General features: G+C 49.8%; 7 protein-coding genes across 7 annotated transcripts; 3 read left to right on the top strand and 4 right to left on the bottom strand.

The window, feature by feature from the left end:
- Positions 1–695: 695 nt before the first annotated feature.
- FSST1_011282 (putative nuclear serine protease HtrA2/Nma111) lies at positions 696–3,895 on the top strand (the record flags this gene model as incomplete). Its single annotated transcript, XM_083234398.1, has 4 exons — positions 696–1,030; positions 1,082–1,278; positions 1,334–3,631; positions 3,687–3,895. 4 exons carry the CDS (start codon positions 696–698, stop codon positions 3,893–3,895), a joined length of 3,039 nt encoding a protein of 1,012 aa, XP_083080978.1.
- A 618-nt stretch (positions 3,896–4,513) lies between these two features.
- Positions 4,514–5,505, top strand: FSST1_011283 (regulator of Vps4 activity in the MVB pathway-domain-containing protein; the record flags this gene model as incomplete). Its single annotated transcript, XM_083234400.1, has 2 exons — positions 4,514–4,537; positions 4,645–5,505. 2 exons carry the CDS (start codon positions 4,514–4,516, stop codon positions 5,503–5,505), a joined length of 885 nt encoding a protein of 294 aa, XP_083080979.1.
- A 507-nt stretch (positions 5,506–6,012) lies between these two features.
- FSST1_011284 (AP complex, mu/sigma subunit) lies at positions 6,013–6,499 on the bottom strand (the record flags this gene model as incomplete). Its single annotated transcript, XM_083234401.1, has 2 exons — positions 6,013–6,412; positions 6,468–6,499. The coding sequence occupies 2 exons, from the start codon at positions 6,497–6,499 to the stop codon at positions 6,013–6,015; spliced, it is 432 nt and encodes a 143-aa protein (XP_083080980.1).
- A 2,451-nt stretch (positions 6,500–8,950) lies between these two features.
- FSST1_011285 (transcription initiation factor IID, 18kD subunit-domain-containing protein) lies at positions 8,951–9,965 on the bottom strand (the record flags this gene model as incomplete). The annotated part of the gene is made up of 2 exons (XM_083234402.1): positions 8,951–9,769; positions 9,822–9,965. 2 exons carry the CDS (start codon positions 9,963–9,965, stop codon positions 8,951–8,953), a joined length of 963 nt encoding a protein of 320 aa, XP_083080981.1.
- A 447-nt stretch (positions 9,966–10,412) lies between these two features.
- FSST1_011286 (leucine carboxy methyltransferase) lies at positions 10,413–11,610 on the bottom strand (the record flags this gene model as incomplete). The annotated part of the gene is made up of 2 exons (XM_083234403.1): positions 10,413–11,296; positions 11,355–11,610. 2 exons carry the CDS (start codon positions 11,608–11,610, stop codon positions 10,413–10,415), a joined length of 1,140 nt encoding a protein of 379 aa, XP_083080982.1.
- A 1,059-nt stretch (positions 11,611–12,669) lies between these two features.
- Positions 12,670–13,809, top strand: FSST1_011287 (uncharacterized protein; the record flags this gene model as incomplete). The annotated part of the gene is made up of 2 exons (XM_083234404.1): positions 12,670–12,813; positions 12,865–13,809. 2 exons carry the CDS (start codon positions 12,670–12,672, stop codon positions 13,807–13,809), a joined length of 1,089 nt encoding a protein of 362 aa, XP_083080983.1.
- Positions 13,810–14,449: 640 nt separating this feature from the next.
- On the bottom strand, positions 14,450–17,375 carry FSST1_011288 (putative kinesin family protein (KinA); the record flags this gene model as incomplete). Its single annotated transcript, XM_083234405.1, has 3 exons — positions 14,450–14,705; positions 14,761–17,186; positions 17,256–17,375. 3 exons carry the CDS (start codon positions 17,373–17,375, stop codon positions 14,450–14,452), a joined length of 2,802 nt encoding a protein of 933 aa, XP_083080984.1.
- Between the last annotated feature and the right edge of the window lie 13 nt (positions 17,376–17,388).

Consider the following 17,388-nt stretch of genomic DNA (forward strand, 5'->3'; position numbering starts at 1 on the left):
CGTTGGGTTGCGTATAAGACAAGATGTGTTGCATTGTATGAGAGACAGAATGAGACATGCATCGAGGCTCTAGAATAGGACGTGCCGGGGTCAAAATAGGCACAAAAGTCTCAATCGCCCACCATCTCAGAGCCCCAGTTGACTGGTCATCTGTCGTTGTAATCGCAAAGTTGTGGCACACCATCTTCATGTCTTGTCGGGACGGACAAGGCGGGGAGAGGTCGACTGTTGCATAACTTATGCACAGTGGCGGGTCAGGGCGTCGCGGGAATGACGGTGTCTGCTTTAGCGGGTTTCGAGGGTACCATTTCCCCTGTAGCCTACCAAACTACCGCTCCAGCTGATCCACCAGCAACAGGCCAACTTCATCCAAAGAGTGTGCCATCATAAATTTTATTTTTCCCCAGATCTCAAACCTGGCTTCGTCATCACATGGGCCTTTTTTCTTAATCATATTCGCCCTTTTTCTTTATACTATACTTTACTCTACTTAATCTATAGCATTGCCCATTCTATCCTAGGCGCGCTGTCACTACCCGTGCTGTTGTTTCACTCCCGTTTGTCACTGTTTGCGATCCTGGTTTGCTGCTGTCTCTGACGCTGTTTCTTCGATCCCCCTTTGCAAACAAAACAACCCCCGTGACCCCTTCACGGCAATCTTCTCACATCCATCACGACCTCAATAATCCACAATCATGAACGGCGCCGCTTCTTCACCAAGGACCAAGAGAAAGGCCCCTGGCTCGCCCGGCCTGCCTCCCCCCGCCAAACGTGCCATCAACGGCAAGCACTCTCCCAACGACAACACTCCCGACATTGTCGACTTCGATGGCCAGTCCGAAATAAGCGACGACCTTCATCCTCATGCTATGTACATTGGGACACCAGGAAGCTTAGGCGAGTGGCAGGACACGATTCAAAAGGTCGTGCGCAACGTTGTCGCGATTCGCTTCTGCCAGACTTGCTCCTTCGATACCGATGCCGCTTTGACTAGTGAAGCCACCGGATATGTTGTTGATTCTGAACGAGGGTGTGCTTTTTCCTCTGCCATCCTTCACAGGTAATGCTAACGACTGTCTAGATACATCCTCACCAACCGTCACGTTGTTGGTGCTGGACCCTTCTGGGGCCACTGTGTCTTTGATAACCACGAGGAAGTCGACTGCTATCCCGTCTACCGCGATCCCGTTCACGATTTCGGAATTCTTCGTTACGACCCCAAGGCGATCAAGTACATGCACATCGACGGCCTTGAATTGCGACCCGACCTCGCAAAGGGTATGCGCTCCCCCGAAACACCAAATCCACCCGCTCATCGCTAACATATTCTCAGTTGGTACCGAAATCCGAGTCGTGGGTAACGATGCCGGCGAAAAGCTCAGTATTCTTTCCGGCATTATTTCCCGTCTGGATCGAAATGCACCCGAATACGGCGAAGGCTACAGCGACTTCAACACGTGTTACTACCAGGCCAACGCCGCCGCCAGTGGAGGAAGTTCTGGAAGTCCCGTCGTGAACAAGGATGGATGCGCTGTCGCGCTTCAAGCTGGTGGTCGATCGGATGGAGCTTCAACAGACTATTTCCTTCCATTGGATAGACCACTGCGTGCTCTTCAATGTATTCAGAATGGCAAGCCTGTCACACGCGGTGACATTCAATGCCAATTCCTTCTCAAGCCATTTGACGAGTGCCGCAGACTGGGATTGAGCCCTGAATGGGAGGCGGCCATGCGCAAGCAATTTCCAGAGGAGACCAATATGCTGGTAGCCGAGATTGTCCTTCCCCAGGGCCCTTCAGACAAGAAAATTGAGGAGGGAGACGTCCTGGTCAAGGTGAACGGCGAACTTATCACTCAGTTTATCAGGCTTGACGACTTTTTGGACTCCAATGTTGGTAACACCATCAAGCTGCACCTCCAACGTGGTGGGGAGGACGTGGAGGTAGAGCTCGAGGTTGGAGATCTCCACAAGATCACCCCTGACCGTTTTGTTTCAGTGGCGGGTGCCAGCTTCCACGATTTGTCCTACCAGCAAGCGAGACTTTATGCCGTCGCTGTCAAGGGTGTCTATGTATGCGAGTCAGCTGGATCTTTCCGATTTGATAATACGGATAATGGCTGGATTGTCCAAACAATCGACCACAAAAAAGTGCCAGACCTTGACACATTCATCCAAGTGATGAAGGCCATTCCAGATCGTGCCAGAGTTGTTGTCACTTACAAGCACCTTCGTGATCTGCACACTCTCAATACCACTGTTGCCTATATTGACCGTCATTGGGCGTCAAAGATGAAGCTCGCTGTCCGAAATGACGAGTCTGGCGTCTGGGACTTTACTGACCTCGGAGATCCTTTACCTCCTGTTCCACCTACTCGAAGATCTGCCTCCTTCATCGAGCTGGAGCACATGCCACACCCTGGCATCGCAAATCTGATTCACAGCTTCGTCCACATCAACTGCACCATGCCCTTGAAGCTTGACGGTTTCCCCAAGAACCGTCGTTGGGGCATGGGTCTGGTGATTGATGCAGAGAAGGGTCTGGTCTTGATCTCCAGGGCTATTGTCCCTTACGATCTTTGTGACATTACTGTCACTATCGCTGATTCTATCATTGTTGAAGGCAAAGTAGTTTTCCTACACCCCCTCCAGAACTACGCCATCATCCAGTATGACCCATCTCTTGTGGATGCCCCTGTCAAGAGCGCCAGATTGAGTAACGAGGTCCTCACTCAAGGCGCCAAGACCTACTTTTTGGGTTACAACAGGATTGGGCGCGTTGTACATGGCTCTACCAGTGTCACCGAGATAACAGCGGTAGCGATTCCCGCCAACTCTGGCGCTCCCCGCTACCGCGCCGTCAACGTCGATGCCATCACGATTGATAGCAATCTCGGCTCGACTTGCAACAGCGGTGTTCTTGTCGCGCCCGACGGCACTGTCCAAGCTTTGTGGCTTAGCTATCTTGGAGAGCGCAACCCACATAGCTCGCGGGACGAAGAGTACTATCTCGGCCTTGGCACCAAGACTCTGCTCCCTGTGGTAGAGTCGGTTCAGAAGGGCGTCAACCCCAAACTCCGCATCATGTCGGTCGAGTTTAGATCCGTTCAGATGTCCCAAGCATCTGTCATGGGTGTTTCAGATGAATGGATCAAAAAGGTCACCCAGGCCAACAGATCCCACCATCAACTCTTCATGGTTAGCAAGCGAACATTCGAGCGCGTCAACCAGCCGGTATCCCTACTCGAAGGAGATATTATTCTCACTCTAAATGGCAAGATCTGCACTACCATCTCGGATTTCGATTTGATGTACTCACATGAATTACTCGATGTCGTTATCGTCCGCGAGTGCGAGGAGATGCGCCTTCAAATCCCTACTGTGTCTGCAGACGATATGGAGACGGATCATGCAGTGTCGTTCTGTGGTGCTATCCTTCACAGACCCCATCAAGCTGTTCGACAGCAGATCAGCAAGCTACACAGTGAGGTGTATGTGTCTAGTCGAATTAGAGGTTCTCCTGCCTACCAGTATGGAGTTGCACCAACCAACTTCATCACTCATGTCAACGGTACTCCCACGCCTGATATTCCCTCTTTCATTGCTGCAACCCGAGAGATCCCGGACAACACCTGTAAGTCAACCTTTCCATGCTCATGCCAAAGTATAGTCGAGCTAACCAGAAACAGACTTCCGTCTCAAGGCTGTGACATTTGACAATGTTCCATGGGTGATCACTATGAAGAAGAACGACCACTACTTCCCTACAATGGAGTGGATCAAGGACGACAAGGAGGCCTGCGGATGGCGCCGAGTCACATACGAAGGCAGCGAGGTGTTCAAGGGCGAGGCGATCGATGGTGTAGCCCCAGTCGCCGAAGATGCCGATATGGAGTAAGCATCTGCCTGCACAGAGCTGCGTATCCCCGACAGAAAAGGGAGTGTGTCAAACAGGATTACAAAGGGAATGATAGAATTAGGATACGGCGTTATATGGCGATGAAGGATTCCGTTGTCAGGGTCATCTGGAGCTGTGAGACAGCCCTTGGGAAGGGGTCATTTTACTTGGTTCATAGGAGAGCTGTACACTTATATGGATGGACTGGATGTCTGACAATGTTGAACAATTTCACAATCACTCTGCATGACCAGAGTAGAACTTTTTTTGTTTTATTTTGTAACCTATTACAACCTAAATAGTATAAAGTGACCTACTAATTTCGTCTCTGATACTGAGATACATACCTTGTAACAAGCTTCCAGGGTCGGCCTGATCCGGATGAAGCTGTGGTGGGGCTCAAGACTTCCCCAGTGAGAATGAGCTCATAGCGTCTGGGCGTCTGAGTTCCGTCGCAAGGCAGTTATGTATAGTTGGGTACAGCTTTGTCTGCCTATTCCATCCTACCCCTCCACTATCTTTTACTATACCTGCATCTCCTCTCCCTCTTTCTCTATCAAAGATATTTTCTCGCTCAATCCTCATAAACCAGTCTTTACAATTCCCCATCTAACCATCATGCCGCCTAGTGCCAGTCTCATAGTAAGATGCCCCTCTTCAGATACCCGCGCTTCCCCGCCATGATGCGCCGGTCCAGTCGCACACAGCTGATCCAGTGCCGTAACTAATATGCGCGCTCAACTCAATAGACAAAGCTCAAGGTTCAGCTCAAGCTGACCATTGCGCGCCTGCGCATGGTGCAGCAACGCGATGAGCAGCTCGGAAAGACCGCGCGGAGAGCCATGGCCCAACTACTTGAGGCTGGCAAGGAGGATTCAGCCCGCATCCGTGTTGAGAATATCATCCGATCCGACATCACTTCCGAGCTTCACGAAATCCTCGAACTCTACTGCGAACTCCTACTTGCGCGGTCCGGACTGCTAGAGGCTCATACCGTTGACCCCGGACTGGAGGAGGCGATTCAGAGCCTGATTTACGCTGCGCCCAAGACGGAGATTAAAGAGCTCGGAACTGTGAGGACACTTTTGGCGGAGAAGTACGGAAAAGAGTATGTTCTTGCGGCAACGGAGAACGCGGATAAGAAGGTCAATGAGAAAGTTGTCAAGAAGCTCAGCGTCACGCCCCCCAGAGAAGAGCTCGTCGTTGGTTATCTGGAGGAAATCGCCAGGGCTTATGGCGTCGACTGGCCCAGGCGAGAGGCTGTGTCGCCACCCCCGGAGTTACTCGACGAAGACGAAGAAGCCGATGACGATGAGGACGAACCATCTGGTGGGCAGAAGCAAAGGGCTGTGCCCCTCACCGCAGACTCCAAAGATTCAGTCTTGAACACGCCCGTCAAGAAATTAGCCGCCGGAGGTCCCACGAGTCCATTGACGGTGACACCCCCAAGAATGACGACTGACAACATACATCCCAAGGTGACGCTGGGATCCGTCGAGTTGAAACCGAGCAAGAAGATGGAGGCGGCAGCGCGAAAGAGTGAGCCCGATGGTTCAATTCCTGACCTTGGGGACCTGGAGAGAAGGTTTGCGGCTTTGAAGAAGAGGTGATTGGTTGATAGAGATGAGTTTAAGTTGTTCATGGATACTGCGTGATATGTGGAGTTTAAAGGTGTTTGTCAATTCATTATGTCGAGCTTGTGGTAGAGATCATATGGATTTAGATGTCGTGAGCTTGACATGGTACTGTGTAGATTTGATAACTCTCGTTTTCCATATGATAGAGGTTGAGGGGCTCTTACTTATCAGTCACTGGCAACAATTTGATAGTCAACTTCCGCTTCCCACAGCGGGCCTAGGTAATTCAATGACTAGAACAAATACTTGTAGCCAACCTGAGTCAAATATATGGGAATATATGGCTTCCAATTGACCATCTAATAGTAGAGAACCATTGCAGCAAGCAGAAACAACAGCAATGGTATATTCTTAATACTGTGGATGCCTCCACTAAACGCCTCAACTCCAACCTGCCTCCTTATGATATTAAATACAAATTATAGCTCCGATATGCGAAAAAGGCTATTTCTCCGAGCCTTCAATCGTTGGGTGCGCGGTTTATTCTAATTTGTCGAGATGCTCCAACCGCGTGAGCACAACCTGCTTACTCGTCTCTTCGATCTCGCCCGCCAGGAACACCTCGTCGAGGATGGCATAGACCTTGTAGAAGTTGAAGACAAGGTCAAGCTCGCAGACGTTTCCGAAAAAGGCATCGAGAACCTCGACGAAGAAGTGAATAGCCTCGAGGAATGCCAGCTCGTTATCGTTTGTGTCGACGCAGGCGCAGAAGAAGAGACCGGCGTAGCGGCGGTATACGATCTTGTTGTTGCGGAACTCGACAAAGTTGGACTGGTATTTTTGATCGCGGGGCGCAACGAGACGGTGGACTTCGCCCTTGAGCTTGATCTTTTGCTCGTCACTAAAAGGGGCGTACCACTTGGCGAGACGAGTCTTGCCCCTGAGGAACGTTAGTACGAAAACGACGAGGTACGATCGAGCGCATTGAAACTTACTGTCGGTTTTGAATGAGGATAAAAGAAAGCATGTTGATTAAGCAAGGCTAAATGTTTAAAACGGGGGTTGTTTGAGAAAGGAGGATTGCGATAGTTAAGGTGGCATGGATAAGCTGTCGTTGTTAGGAGGCTGTCGCGGAACACAGCTAATAGGTAGGGAGGGTAGGGAGGGATTGGTTGGCGCGAGAAAGGTGAGATACAAAATTAGTAGGTCAGTTTGTGCTATATAGAACGGGCCTCTCAGTCTGTTTATTTTTGTATCCTCTCGGAGGCCATGGAACTTTTCTGAACCCACTGTGACCGTGCCGCACAAAAGCACGGCCGCGTACGGCCACAGGTGCCACAAATACCTGAGAGGTGCTAAAACATTGGTAGGCAGTTAACAATTACCTTGAATATGAAGAATTGCAGAATGAGTATTTTATGATGAAATATCTCAGTAGGTGTGCTATAGGTGACTAGTCACTGAAGAGGTCCTGAATTGGGGGTTTAAAGCAAGTCTATTTATTTCTTCCACATTCATCTTTATTCATCACGCCCATTATGAAGACGGTTGCGAAACAAACTTTACCAAGAAGAATACGTACATTGCAGAGCAGCTGCCTGGCTGTCAACGCAGCAATAACTGGTATCTATAAGGGATATTACTTAAAAAACAAGCTACATATTTTTTTACCTATTATTCCCACAATAAAGGTCATCAGAGACATCGCGCGATCATCAGTTGCGTGTGTTGCTGCAATAGCTTCTATCCAGCCAGTCATCCACAAAAGCCCTTGTAGAGAGAGGAAGACCAAAAGGCAAAGCTCTTGTCAAGCCCATCACAAAGATGCTTATGATAGATATCGTAGAGCCACCAGCCCTCAAGTGACAACAGTTATTGGTCCCTTCACACTTCTCGCATCAACCATCACTGTGTTTTGACTTTCTTTGTGCCTTGTTCTATGTCGTTGGCTGTGACATGTAGTTGACTTTTAGTGTGAAAGTGGTAAAGTTTATTTGTTTGAGGCCTTTGATTGGGAGATACTCGTGTAAGTGACCAGGCCCGCACAGGCTTTACTGAACAACCACTACACATCAACATAACTGTCCATCATGTCTATCAGCAAAGAACTCATTATAAAGACAGCACAGTCGTCATTTGCATCTACTGCTTCCATCGCTTGTGTCATCAGTCAACCAGCAATGGACGCCCTTGGTCCATGTACCTTTCTCGCCCCGATGTTAATCGCGTTTGCCCACCCGTCACAAAGAACCGATCTTTGCTTCGCGGTTGTTCTGAAGACAGTGTTAGGCACAGTAGTCGGTGTTTCTTAGTCTGTCTTCGGCCTCTGGCTATCCAACTTCTGTCTTTCGGAAAACAAAGGAGCGGCATATGTCGTCCGCGGCATATTTCTTGCCGTAGCTTCAATGTTCCATGGTTACCTCAGATCCGCCATCCCCAGCTCTACGCTGTTTGTCATTTTCTTACTCATAGCCTGCCAGATTGTACTGCTCGGAAGGCAAGACTATGTATCGCTATCGGCGCTTACAAACGTCATGTACCCAACCTTGATTGGCGCCGGCGTCACGTCGTTCACCAATCTAACCATGTTTCCCGACTTTATCACACCTGGTCAAGATTTCCTCCCCATGACCTCCACAAGCCACGGCATACCTGAGAATACAAGACGCAATAGGAACTGTTTTACCAGATGGACACCTCAGCTTCCGAGGCCTCTCGAGTCCTCTAAAGGTCATTGTTGTCCATCACCTGTTTTTATCGTGCTCGCGATAGTCCGGAACTTCGAATCGGCATATAGAAAGCTCCAAAGTCAATCGAGCCACTTCTGTTATGCCGCTCTACTCACAGTTGGAATTATTCTCCTTAGCTGGCCGGCACTTACCACATGGAACGCATAGTACTCGGATATTCGTGGTGTGTGGGCTCCCATGCAACTGCTCCTTCTTTTTGAAGCAGAGTCAGGAGGAGCATCTACCGACTCTTTCAACAACCGGTTTCTGGGTGTTATTCTTGGTGGTATAATAGGACTTATATCCTGCGTCATTGTGCTCGGCAACAGAGTTGCTGTGGTCGCATTCCTTGCAACAGGCGCTATCCTGTTTTCTTACATCCAATTCAGTCATCCCAATCAGACTGGGTTTACCGTGATGGGCTCGATTACCATGTCTGTAGTTGCGCTGTGTAAGTGCCACTTCCCTTATTCATAATCAGGTGTACTAATGCGACCAGCTACTGTCAGCGGCGATGGCACTCTCGAATATGAGTTTTACTGCAGGGTAGGTACTTTTATAGTAGCAGGACTTGTGGCTCAGGGGTTGGTGCAGCTCAGTTGAGGCGGACCAAGTGTATGAAAGGCGGTGGGCAAACAGTGGTATATTATAACAACACAACTATCAATCGACGATTCGTGACATTGGCAGTCTCCATACTCAAACTCCATACAAAACAACCCAAGTACAATAGACACATGGGCTGGACATTAAAAGATGTTAAGTGGCGTGTGTTGTGAAATTCGAGTCCCGTTGAGCATAGCCCTTGACTTCTTGGGCCGCTGTTGCAGCCTCCGAGACCCTTCCTGAACATGGCGAGGCTCAATTGGCGTTTTGCCCTCGCTGGGAAAGTCGAACAATGCTCCCTCATGTTTCCGCTTCTTAGCAGTACCGACGTTGTCTCCTCCGTTCTGGGCACGGACTAGATCCTCTTGTTCCTTGACCTTGAGTGCCATCTCGGTCAGGGTCTGGACCATTTCAAAAGTCAGAAAGCCGAGGATGTCGACGATATCATCTGACGGTTTGCTGTCGGTGACAATACCGAAACCCGCCCACTCTCGAAACCGCTTACCCTTTCGGTAGGTAAAAGAAGCCTGGCGATATTCAGACCACGTTACGTACTCTTCTTTGGTCATGGCTTTGGTGCGCTCATCGGCCTTGCGCAAACGCTGCAGCGTAATGTAATTCATCTCTTCCTCTTCCTCATCCTCCTCGTCTTCGCGCTCGGGCACCTCAACGTTGTAGTACGACGAGGGCTCCCACGGTAGACCGACCTTTGCCTTTTTGTTCTTTTTGGATGCTTCATCCGTGGTATTGTCACCCGTCGCGACTGGGTCGTCGCCAGCTGCGAGGTCGGCGTCTGCACCCTTGTCGTCTGAATCTTTGACGTTCTTACGGACATCCTTCCACGACAAAAAAGTGCGTAGACGAGAAACCTTTGCCTGGTCGTGGCGGATCTGGAAGATCAGATCATTGATACTGATTGATTTTGAGCCGCGACGCGATGCAAGCTCGGTACAGTTTCGGAGCTGAGGTGAGATAAGAGAAGACCAGATGAAAGAGATGAGGGGAAGGTCTTACCAGTTCTATCACTTGTTGCCGGACGATGTCCTCGATGATACTTGTAGTTTCGACAGGAGGCTCTGCAGTTTCGCCAGAAACATACATCATTTGACTGATTTCCTGGCGATACTTGTACGCCTTGTTGTCTCGTGCCTCGGCCATTTTGTTGTGATTTGAGATGATGGTTATGTGTAGGAGACTCAAAAGTCAGGATGAATTATAGTTGACTGGCAAGGCTTGTTGTCTTGGTACTCAATAGTTCAAGTGAGATGAGCTTGTTTGAGGGTGTTACCTTTGATAGGGCGCCGTAGTAATGCCTTTTATGCTATTGTACGAATGATTAAGCTATGAGTGCATGTGACTTTGGTTTGAGTCATAGGCAGCATAAGAAGTCGTACAATGATTATTCTGTCATGGGGTTTGATGATAATGTTTGTCTCCTTGCCTTGTAGGAGGGACCAGGTTCGCGACCGTGCTGCGGTGATGATACGCTAAGCTTAATTAGGAAGTATATTGTTCCGCGACATATCATGCCAACAGTGTTGGTCAATCTGTACAACTTCTGTGAACATGATGTTGACGATTTTGTTGATGTTATCTAAATGTTGTCTAAACGGTTACATAAGCCCCCGCCTGAATGCCTCTCCAATTTCCAAACCCGCTCCCTCTTGAAGCCCAAACGACGATATAATGCGCCGCCAACAACTTCCACTCCTCAACCTCATCTAGCCCCTCCAGGTAATCCACACGCTGCTTCTCCTCGGGCGATACCCATTTCTGCCAGATATCTTCAATTGTCATGTGTTGCACGGTCTCAAAGCCGGCCTTGCTCATCCGCGCTCGCTGGTCCTCAGGCGTAGGGTACATCTTTATCGTGGGCATCTCTATGCGTCGCGCTGCGAGATTTGACACCATCATCTTGCCAAATGCGTCATCTGGGCGTATGGGCTCGTAGATGATGGTTGCGAGGTTTTGTATACGGGATGTGAAGAAGTTGAGCACGTCTAAAGCTTCGGTGCCGTTGAGATAGCAGAGGCAGCACTCCGACAAGAGCAGCGTGGGGATGTCGGTGCGAAGGCCGGGGAGAGTAATCTCGGATTTTTCCTGTGGTGTTTCTTGGGTATCATGGTCCTCTTTTGAAGCCCTGGGCAGAGAAAAGTTACGCAAGTCTTGGCCATGACAATAGTATTCACCCCCTGCAGGTGTACTAGACCAGGAGTGCTCTGTTAGTTGTGCAACATTTGTTAAGATATTTCTTAGCGCGGGGACAGCTTGAACAGTCCGTAGCTTCTTTGATGTCACGACTTCAAAGTCAAGCTCATGATAGACCAATCCAGGGCGAGCCTTGGAAGCGAACAGTCGAAAAGGTCGTGTGTCAGTACCAGCGCCTAGCGAAACAATTTGTTTTGGCGTAGAACCTGACTCGGCGCCTTGGTCCGCACTGAGGAATGATTCGATAAGAGTATCAAGAGAAATTGTCCTTGTATATGTTCCTATACGAAGTTGGGTCAGTAAAGATACATGTCATGATGGAAGGCTCATGCCACGCACCTCTGTTGATGATAGGAAGTCGTCTAGCTGCTGGGCCAGCAGAGCTCTGGACAAAGTACTGAGCATAAGGATCATCCAGATATCCAAGATCGACTGCGCTTAATCTCGAGACGGAGGCGTCAGTATCAGTGCCTTGAATGGTGGAGTCGTGAGTGGCAGATGAGGAGGCATGGCCGCCTCTCCCTCTTCCACGGCCTCGACCTCCGCGAGCGCTTCGAAGAGAACTGAGGAGGTTGGGTATCTCGGGGGCGGGCATTATATATACTGTAGAGATTCAGGAGTGAGAGTGAGGGCATTCAGAAGTGTACAAGGTCCGTAGGTTGATCCGGCCAACGAGTTGTTAAGAAGCTGTCCCACTGAATGTAGCCAGTGACGTCGGTTTTTGGAAGGTCATGATTGCGGGGCATTCTTTGCTTTAGTGTAACATAAGGCACAGATAATGCGGATGACCTTTACAGCATGAATACCATTGTTTCATATAATGCAGATAATCACTCGTTAGGTCTTCTCAAGGTTTCAGATGTTGGAGAATTGGTCCGAGTTAGAGTCACCTAAAAACTTGTGACCTTCAGAGGCAGAGACTGCCTAGTTCCAGGGGTCCATCCTTGAGAATGCCAAGAATACGCCTCTCTGTAATGTCTGTCGCCTAGTAGTCAGTAAGAACGCCTTGTCAGCCAACACAAGAGGAGAAATAAAGCAAATCACAACTCAAAGATGGCGATGTCAAATTGCCTTGTTGAGTGCCCGATCAGAATCAGAAAAGGATGCATACTTTGTCTTGGTTGTGGTGATTACGTGTATTACGTGTGGAAGTAAATGTCATTGCCTAATCCGGCAACTACCGACTGAGAAGTAGATTGATCAACTACATATATCAAAAGAATATCATTATTTTAGACGTACTATGTAATACCGAAATATAAATCCAAAATATCAATACTTTGTGCGTATACTATGTAGCATGCACTTCCATATTTAAATCATTGATAATCATGTAGGACTTGTACCTCCTTCTGCAGATCAATAAACCAGGGGGCTGTGCATCATCCTTTTCGCCCCCCAGTTGGGGGCCCTTTATTAGCCTCCTAGCCTCCGTCTTGGGCTGGATCGGGTGCCTAAATTAGTTTTAGTTTCAGTACGCGCAGCTGACAACTTAAAGACCCCAGCATCTTCTCATTCCATTAAAGTCAACCCATCCCTTCCTCCTCTTCCATCAACTTTGACTGAGGATTCTTTTTTCCATTCTTTCTTTTTATCAAAACCTCAACATAACTTGAAGTCTTTCATATCAAATCATCTCTTGTAGTCGCTCACCATGATTTCCGAGACGGCCATGTCGCTCATGCGGCGCGATAATGTGCCCAAGCCAAATCTTGGCCATGAGATTAACCAGCTTCCTGACTGGTCTTTCTACGTCTTTTTGGCCAACTTCCTTCTCTTTGTCCCAGTCTTTGCCCTCGTAAGTCCCACCGTGATCATATATCTACCTCGCTCACTAACATACGCTTAGTGCTCGTACACTTTCGAAAAGGTCTTCCCCGTTCTCGCCATCGTCGAAGATGAGAAGCCTCCTGCTTACGCTCCTCTCGCTGTCGAGCATCTCGCCGCCAACGACGACATGACCAAACCTACCGGCGCTCCTTCTGCTCCCGTTGCCGGCCAGGGCAAGCCCATTACCTCGTCTTTCCGTGCTACATTCAGCCTCCTTCGATCTACTGGTGGCTTCCGAGCTATGTACCGTGGCATCTTCATGCATGCTCTCCAAGCTCTCGCTCTCGCAGTCATCAACACTGCACTTTACAACGTTACTCCTTATTCGTTTATTGTCGCCCACTTGCTCAGCTCTCTTATCTGTGTCCAGCTCAGCACCGCTTGGGTTCACATTGTCATTACGCCCGAGTCCCAGGAAAGATGGTACAGCCGAATTCCTGCTTTCAAGTCCACTTTCCTCGCCACCTGGAGGCCCATCGTCATCTTCTGGGCTGCCTCTCAAATCGTCACCCTTGGTGGCATCAGCACATTCTACGCCATGGGCACTAATGACCAAGAAATCCCCCAGTTTGACGGTAGCGAAGGCAGCGTTTGGGGCATCATGATCCTGGCTCTCTTCCTCCAGATCGCCGTCCAGATTCCTGCCTATGTTGTTCTCATTCGTGTCCAGGCCTCTCTCCTTCCCGCCGACGCCGACACCATCATTCCCTTCGACCGCTCCTTCAATGGCCGCATCGAGCCTGTCGTTGTCGGTGGTCGGGGTTATGCCACCGTTCGGGACGCTTGGTCCAGCTTCTCCAAGTCTGCCTGGAAGCGTATTGTCATGCTCGAGCTCAAGGTCGTTGCTGTCTCTTTTGCCTCCATCTTTGCCCTGATGGTTGTCATAATTCCCCAGATCATCCTCCTGGCCTCCCTGAGTGCCTCAAGCGGAGACGGCCCCAGTGACGGGGACATGAAGATGTAAATTAACAGCAATTGCCACGAACTTTCACGGAAGAACTGTCTTGAGCATCCTATAGTTATACTTAGTCAAAGCATATCACTAGGACAAACTGTCAACGGCTCGCTCCAAACATTCCGCTCGGTTATCCAGCTTTTTTTTATTTTTTACAAGTGAGATCAAATATAGATTGTTAGAACCTCAATTCATCGACTATCTTGAACTTCGTGCCTTAACTACGTACGTGATCGTGGCAAGACTTATACAAGTTTCCTCCACTACAGCTGAACTCTCATCTCATCTCTCGCACCAAATGCACCAGCCCTATAAGTACCCATCCGTTCATTCATGGTCCCATCGCGATGCCTATCGTAAATCCAAATCATCGTAGCCGCCCTACCCTCTCTATCGCCTTCTTATAGAATCAGAAACAAAACAGAAATCGGGGACAACCAGAATGCAACAGCATGAGAGAAGTAAAAATGTGTGCAAAGTGGAAAACTCTGTTGAACAAACGGGGGCATCGTTGAGTTGAGGGAAAAGGGGGGTATGAACGGGGGGTGCGTGAATATATATGTCTAACAGAATCTGCTCGCAACGCCGTGCCCAAAAGCAAAAAAGCAGCGAGCTCTTTTTTCTTTATTTTATCTTTCCCTCATTACGTCTATGACTTGGTGAAAAACCAGCTGGCGCGCTTGCTGCTGCTACCGCTGCTGGTGTTTCCCTCGTTTTGGCCCTGAAGGTTCTGGATCGTAGGAATGGGGGCAGCGTCATTGCTGCCGCCACCTCCACGGAGAGGCTTAGCGATCCTGCTGCCAGCGTTGGCGAAGCTAAAGCCACCTGGCGAGTTAAGACCACGAGTGCTGCCGGCCTTGGCAAGCTCAAGACGCTCCTTGACAGCAGCTAGCTGAACCTCGAACCTGGTATTTCTGTTAGCAGAGTTTCACATAAGGGGCATCGTACGGGTACACATACTTGTGGTTCGCAGCAGCCATCTTCTCCTGGCTATCCTGTAGCAGGCTCTCCAGGCTCTGGATACGCTCATTTCGGGCAATGAGCTTGCGCTCGGCGATAGCGACCTCCTTCTTGAGCGCCGAGTTCTGCTCGACTAGCTGGCGTTGAACCTGGGTCAGCTGCTCCAGGTTCCTCTCGAGGAACGCCATCTTCTTCTGTTGCGCCCTGTTGTTTGACGATCGGAGAACGTTGTTATACTGCTCTCGTGTCTCATCCAGAGAGATCTCGAGCTCTACCACACGCTCGCATCGGTTCTGAAGGTCGCGCATGAGACTCTTCTTCATGACGTCAAACTCGGCGATCTGCTGCTGGATCGTCTTGCCGTTAGCCATGGGCGCGGTGGCGCCAGCCTTGACCCGCTGTTGAAGATCGTCAATCAGCGTCTTCATTCTTGTGTTCTCAGCTGCCTTTTGGGCAATGTCGGCCTTGAGTTCGTCGACAAATGCAGACTGGGCAGTCTGTCGGTTGGCAAAGGCGTTCTCTAGTCGGGCCTTGACCTCCTCAACATCCTCGGGGCCGAGGTTGCGGGTAAGGATCTCTTCGTACTCGGCCTGGACAGCCTCGAGACGAGTCTCAAGTTCTTGTCGTCGTCTTGAGTCGGCGTCGCTGGAGGTGGAGCTGTACATGGACAGCTCAGCTTGTCGAACAATACCCTGCGTCTCCACCAATCGAGCTCGGAGTGCCTTAAACTCGTCGGGTGCAATGTTGTCGCCGGTTGCGCTTAGCTCGTGAAGCGAGTCGACCTTCTCGATAGTCTCCGCGATATGGCGCTCGTTCTCACTAAACACATCACCGCCCAAGTCGAAGCCAGCCATCATCTTGGCCATCTTCTCGGCCTTCCTCTTCTCCTTTTCGTCGAGAGCAGCACCATTTTCCTTAGCGCTCATCTTGACATCAAGAAGCTGCTGCTTCATATCGTCGAGTTCGGTGGTAAGCTCCGAGTTGGCTTCCTTCAGTGCATCCATGGTGATCTGAGCCTCCTTGCTCTCGAAAGTGAGTCTCTCGAGTTGCATCTTGAATTCATTAACCTCGGTAGTAAGCTTCTCGTTCTCCTTGCCAACTTTGCTGTCGTGATCCTTGAGGTAGGCCAGCTCCTCCTTGGTCTCTCGAAGCTGCTTCTCAGCCGCAACGGTTTGAGACTCCTTCTCCGAAATCTGATCCTGCAGTTCATTCTCCCGTCGTAGAAACTCCTCCCTCTCGTCCTTGTCCAGCGGCAGACTAGGAGTGCCAGCACGTTCGGATATCGCAGGCGTCTCGGATCGGCTATCTGATATTAATGAAGGAGTAGAAGGTCGGGTAGACGTCCTGGCGTCAGCCTTGGTTCTAGCAACGACGTCGGTAGAAGCAATGGGTGTGGCCCATCTCTCCTTAGGCACTGCTTCACCGGAACGCCACATCTGAATCTCGCCCTCGAGGTTAGAGATGTAGCTCTCGAAATTGGTGACCTGTCCTTGCGCTTTCTTAAGCAGAGACTTGAGTTCGGCAGGGCTAAGCTCGGCGTTGACCTTGGCCTTGTTCTTGATAGACTTGGCTCGCATACCAAATCGCAACGTGCCCAAAGTTTCGACATCGTTGTAACTACTGGGAGAACAATTGATGATGAGAGTTGTCCGACTGTTACCACCAAGGGATTCTTGAAGAATACGGGTCAACTTGGAGTCTCGATAAGGGATATGTGAGGATTTGCCGTCAGTCAAGGCGTTGATGACCATTCCTAGAGCACTCAAACTCTTGTTGATCTTTTTGGCTTCCTCGAGGGTCTGTCCACTGGCACCGGTCTTGCCAACCTTTTCACTACCAGCCAAATCGACAAGGAACAGCTGTCCGCTCTTCGCTGATCCGGTCTCGACATTCTTTTGTGTAATGGTGATGACGAAAATAGAGTGTGATCGCGAAGATTCCTGGTTCATGTTGGTGGCAGCAACTGCTCGGGCATTTCCACCTCTCCTCATGACTTCGTACACTTCCTGAACGCTAGAGACGTAGATTTCCAAAAGATCCTTGACGTAGACACCGCGGTTCTTCTCCTCGTGGACGGGCAAGTTGTCGTTCTGGGGCTGGAGCAAATCTCGAATCCTCTCCATGTAAATTTCCATATAGCTGACTCGGACCGTGTACTCGATAGTGCCGGGGCTCGACATGATGCTGGCAAAGATTTGCTCAACAATACGGGGAATAACACCTCGGCCCTCGTCGTCGTCGATATTGGTACCCATCATGGTATACGACTTACCGGCACCGGTCTGGCCGTAAGCGAAAACTGTACCGTTGTATCCATTGAGAATATCGTCGACGGTGGATCGAATGGAGAAGTCAAAGATGTCTTGCTGTTTACATCCCATGTCAAAGACCCGGTCAAAGGTGAAGCTGCCTTGCGCATCCTTGGACTGCAGAGTAAGTTAGCCATGAAGCTTCACCGTATATCACTTTTTCTTTATGCAAATGGTGCGACATACGTTAATACTACAGGTGTCTTCGCCATTGAAAGCGACGATGGGCTTTCCGCCCGAGTCAAGCTCGACCCTGTTCTGAGGTCGGAACCTGGCGACAACCTTGATACTATTTGCGGACGACATGTTGAACGCGGGC

This window comes from Fusarium sambucinum, chromosome III (genome assembly GCF_050947815.1).
Source record: "Fusarium sambucinum isolate potato_lamoka chromosome III, whole genome shotgun sequence".
NCBI lineage: Eukaryota > Fungi > Ascomycota > Sordariomycetes > Hypocreales > Nectriaceae > Fusarium > Fusarium sambucinum.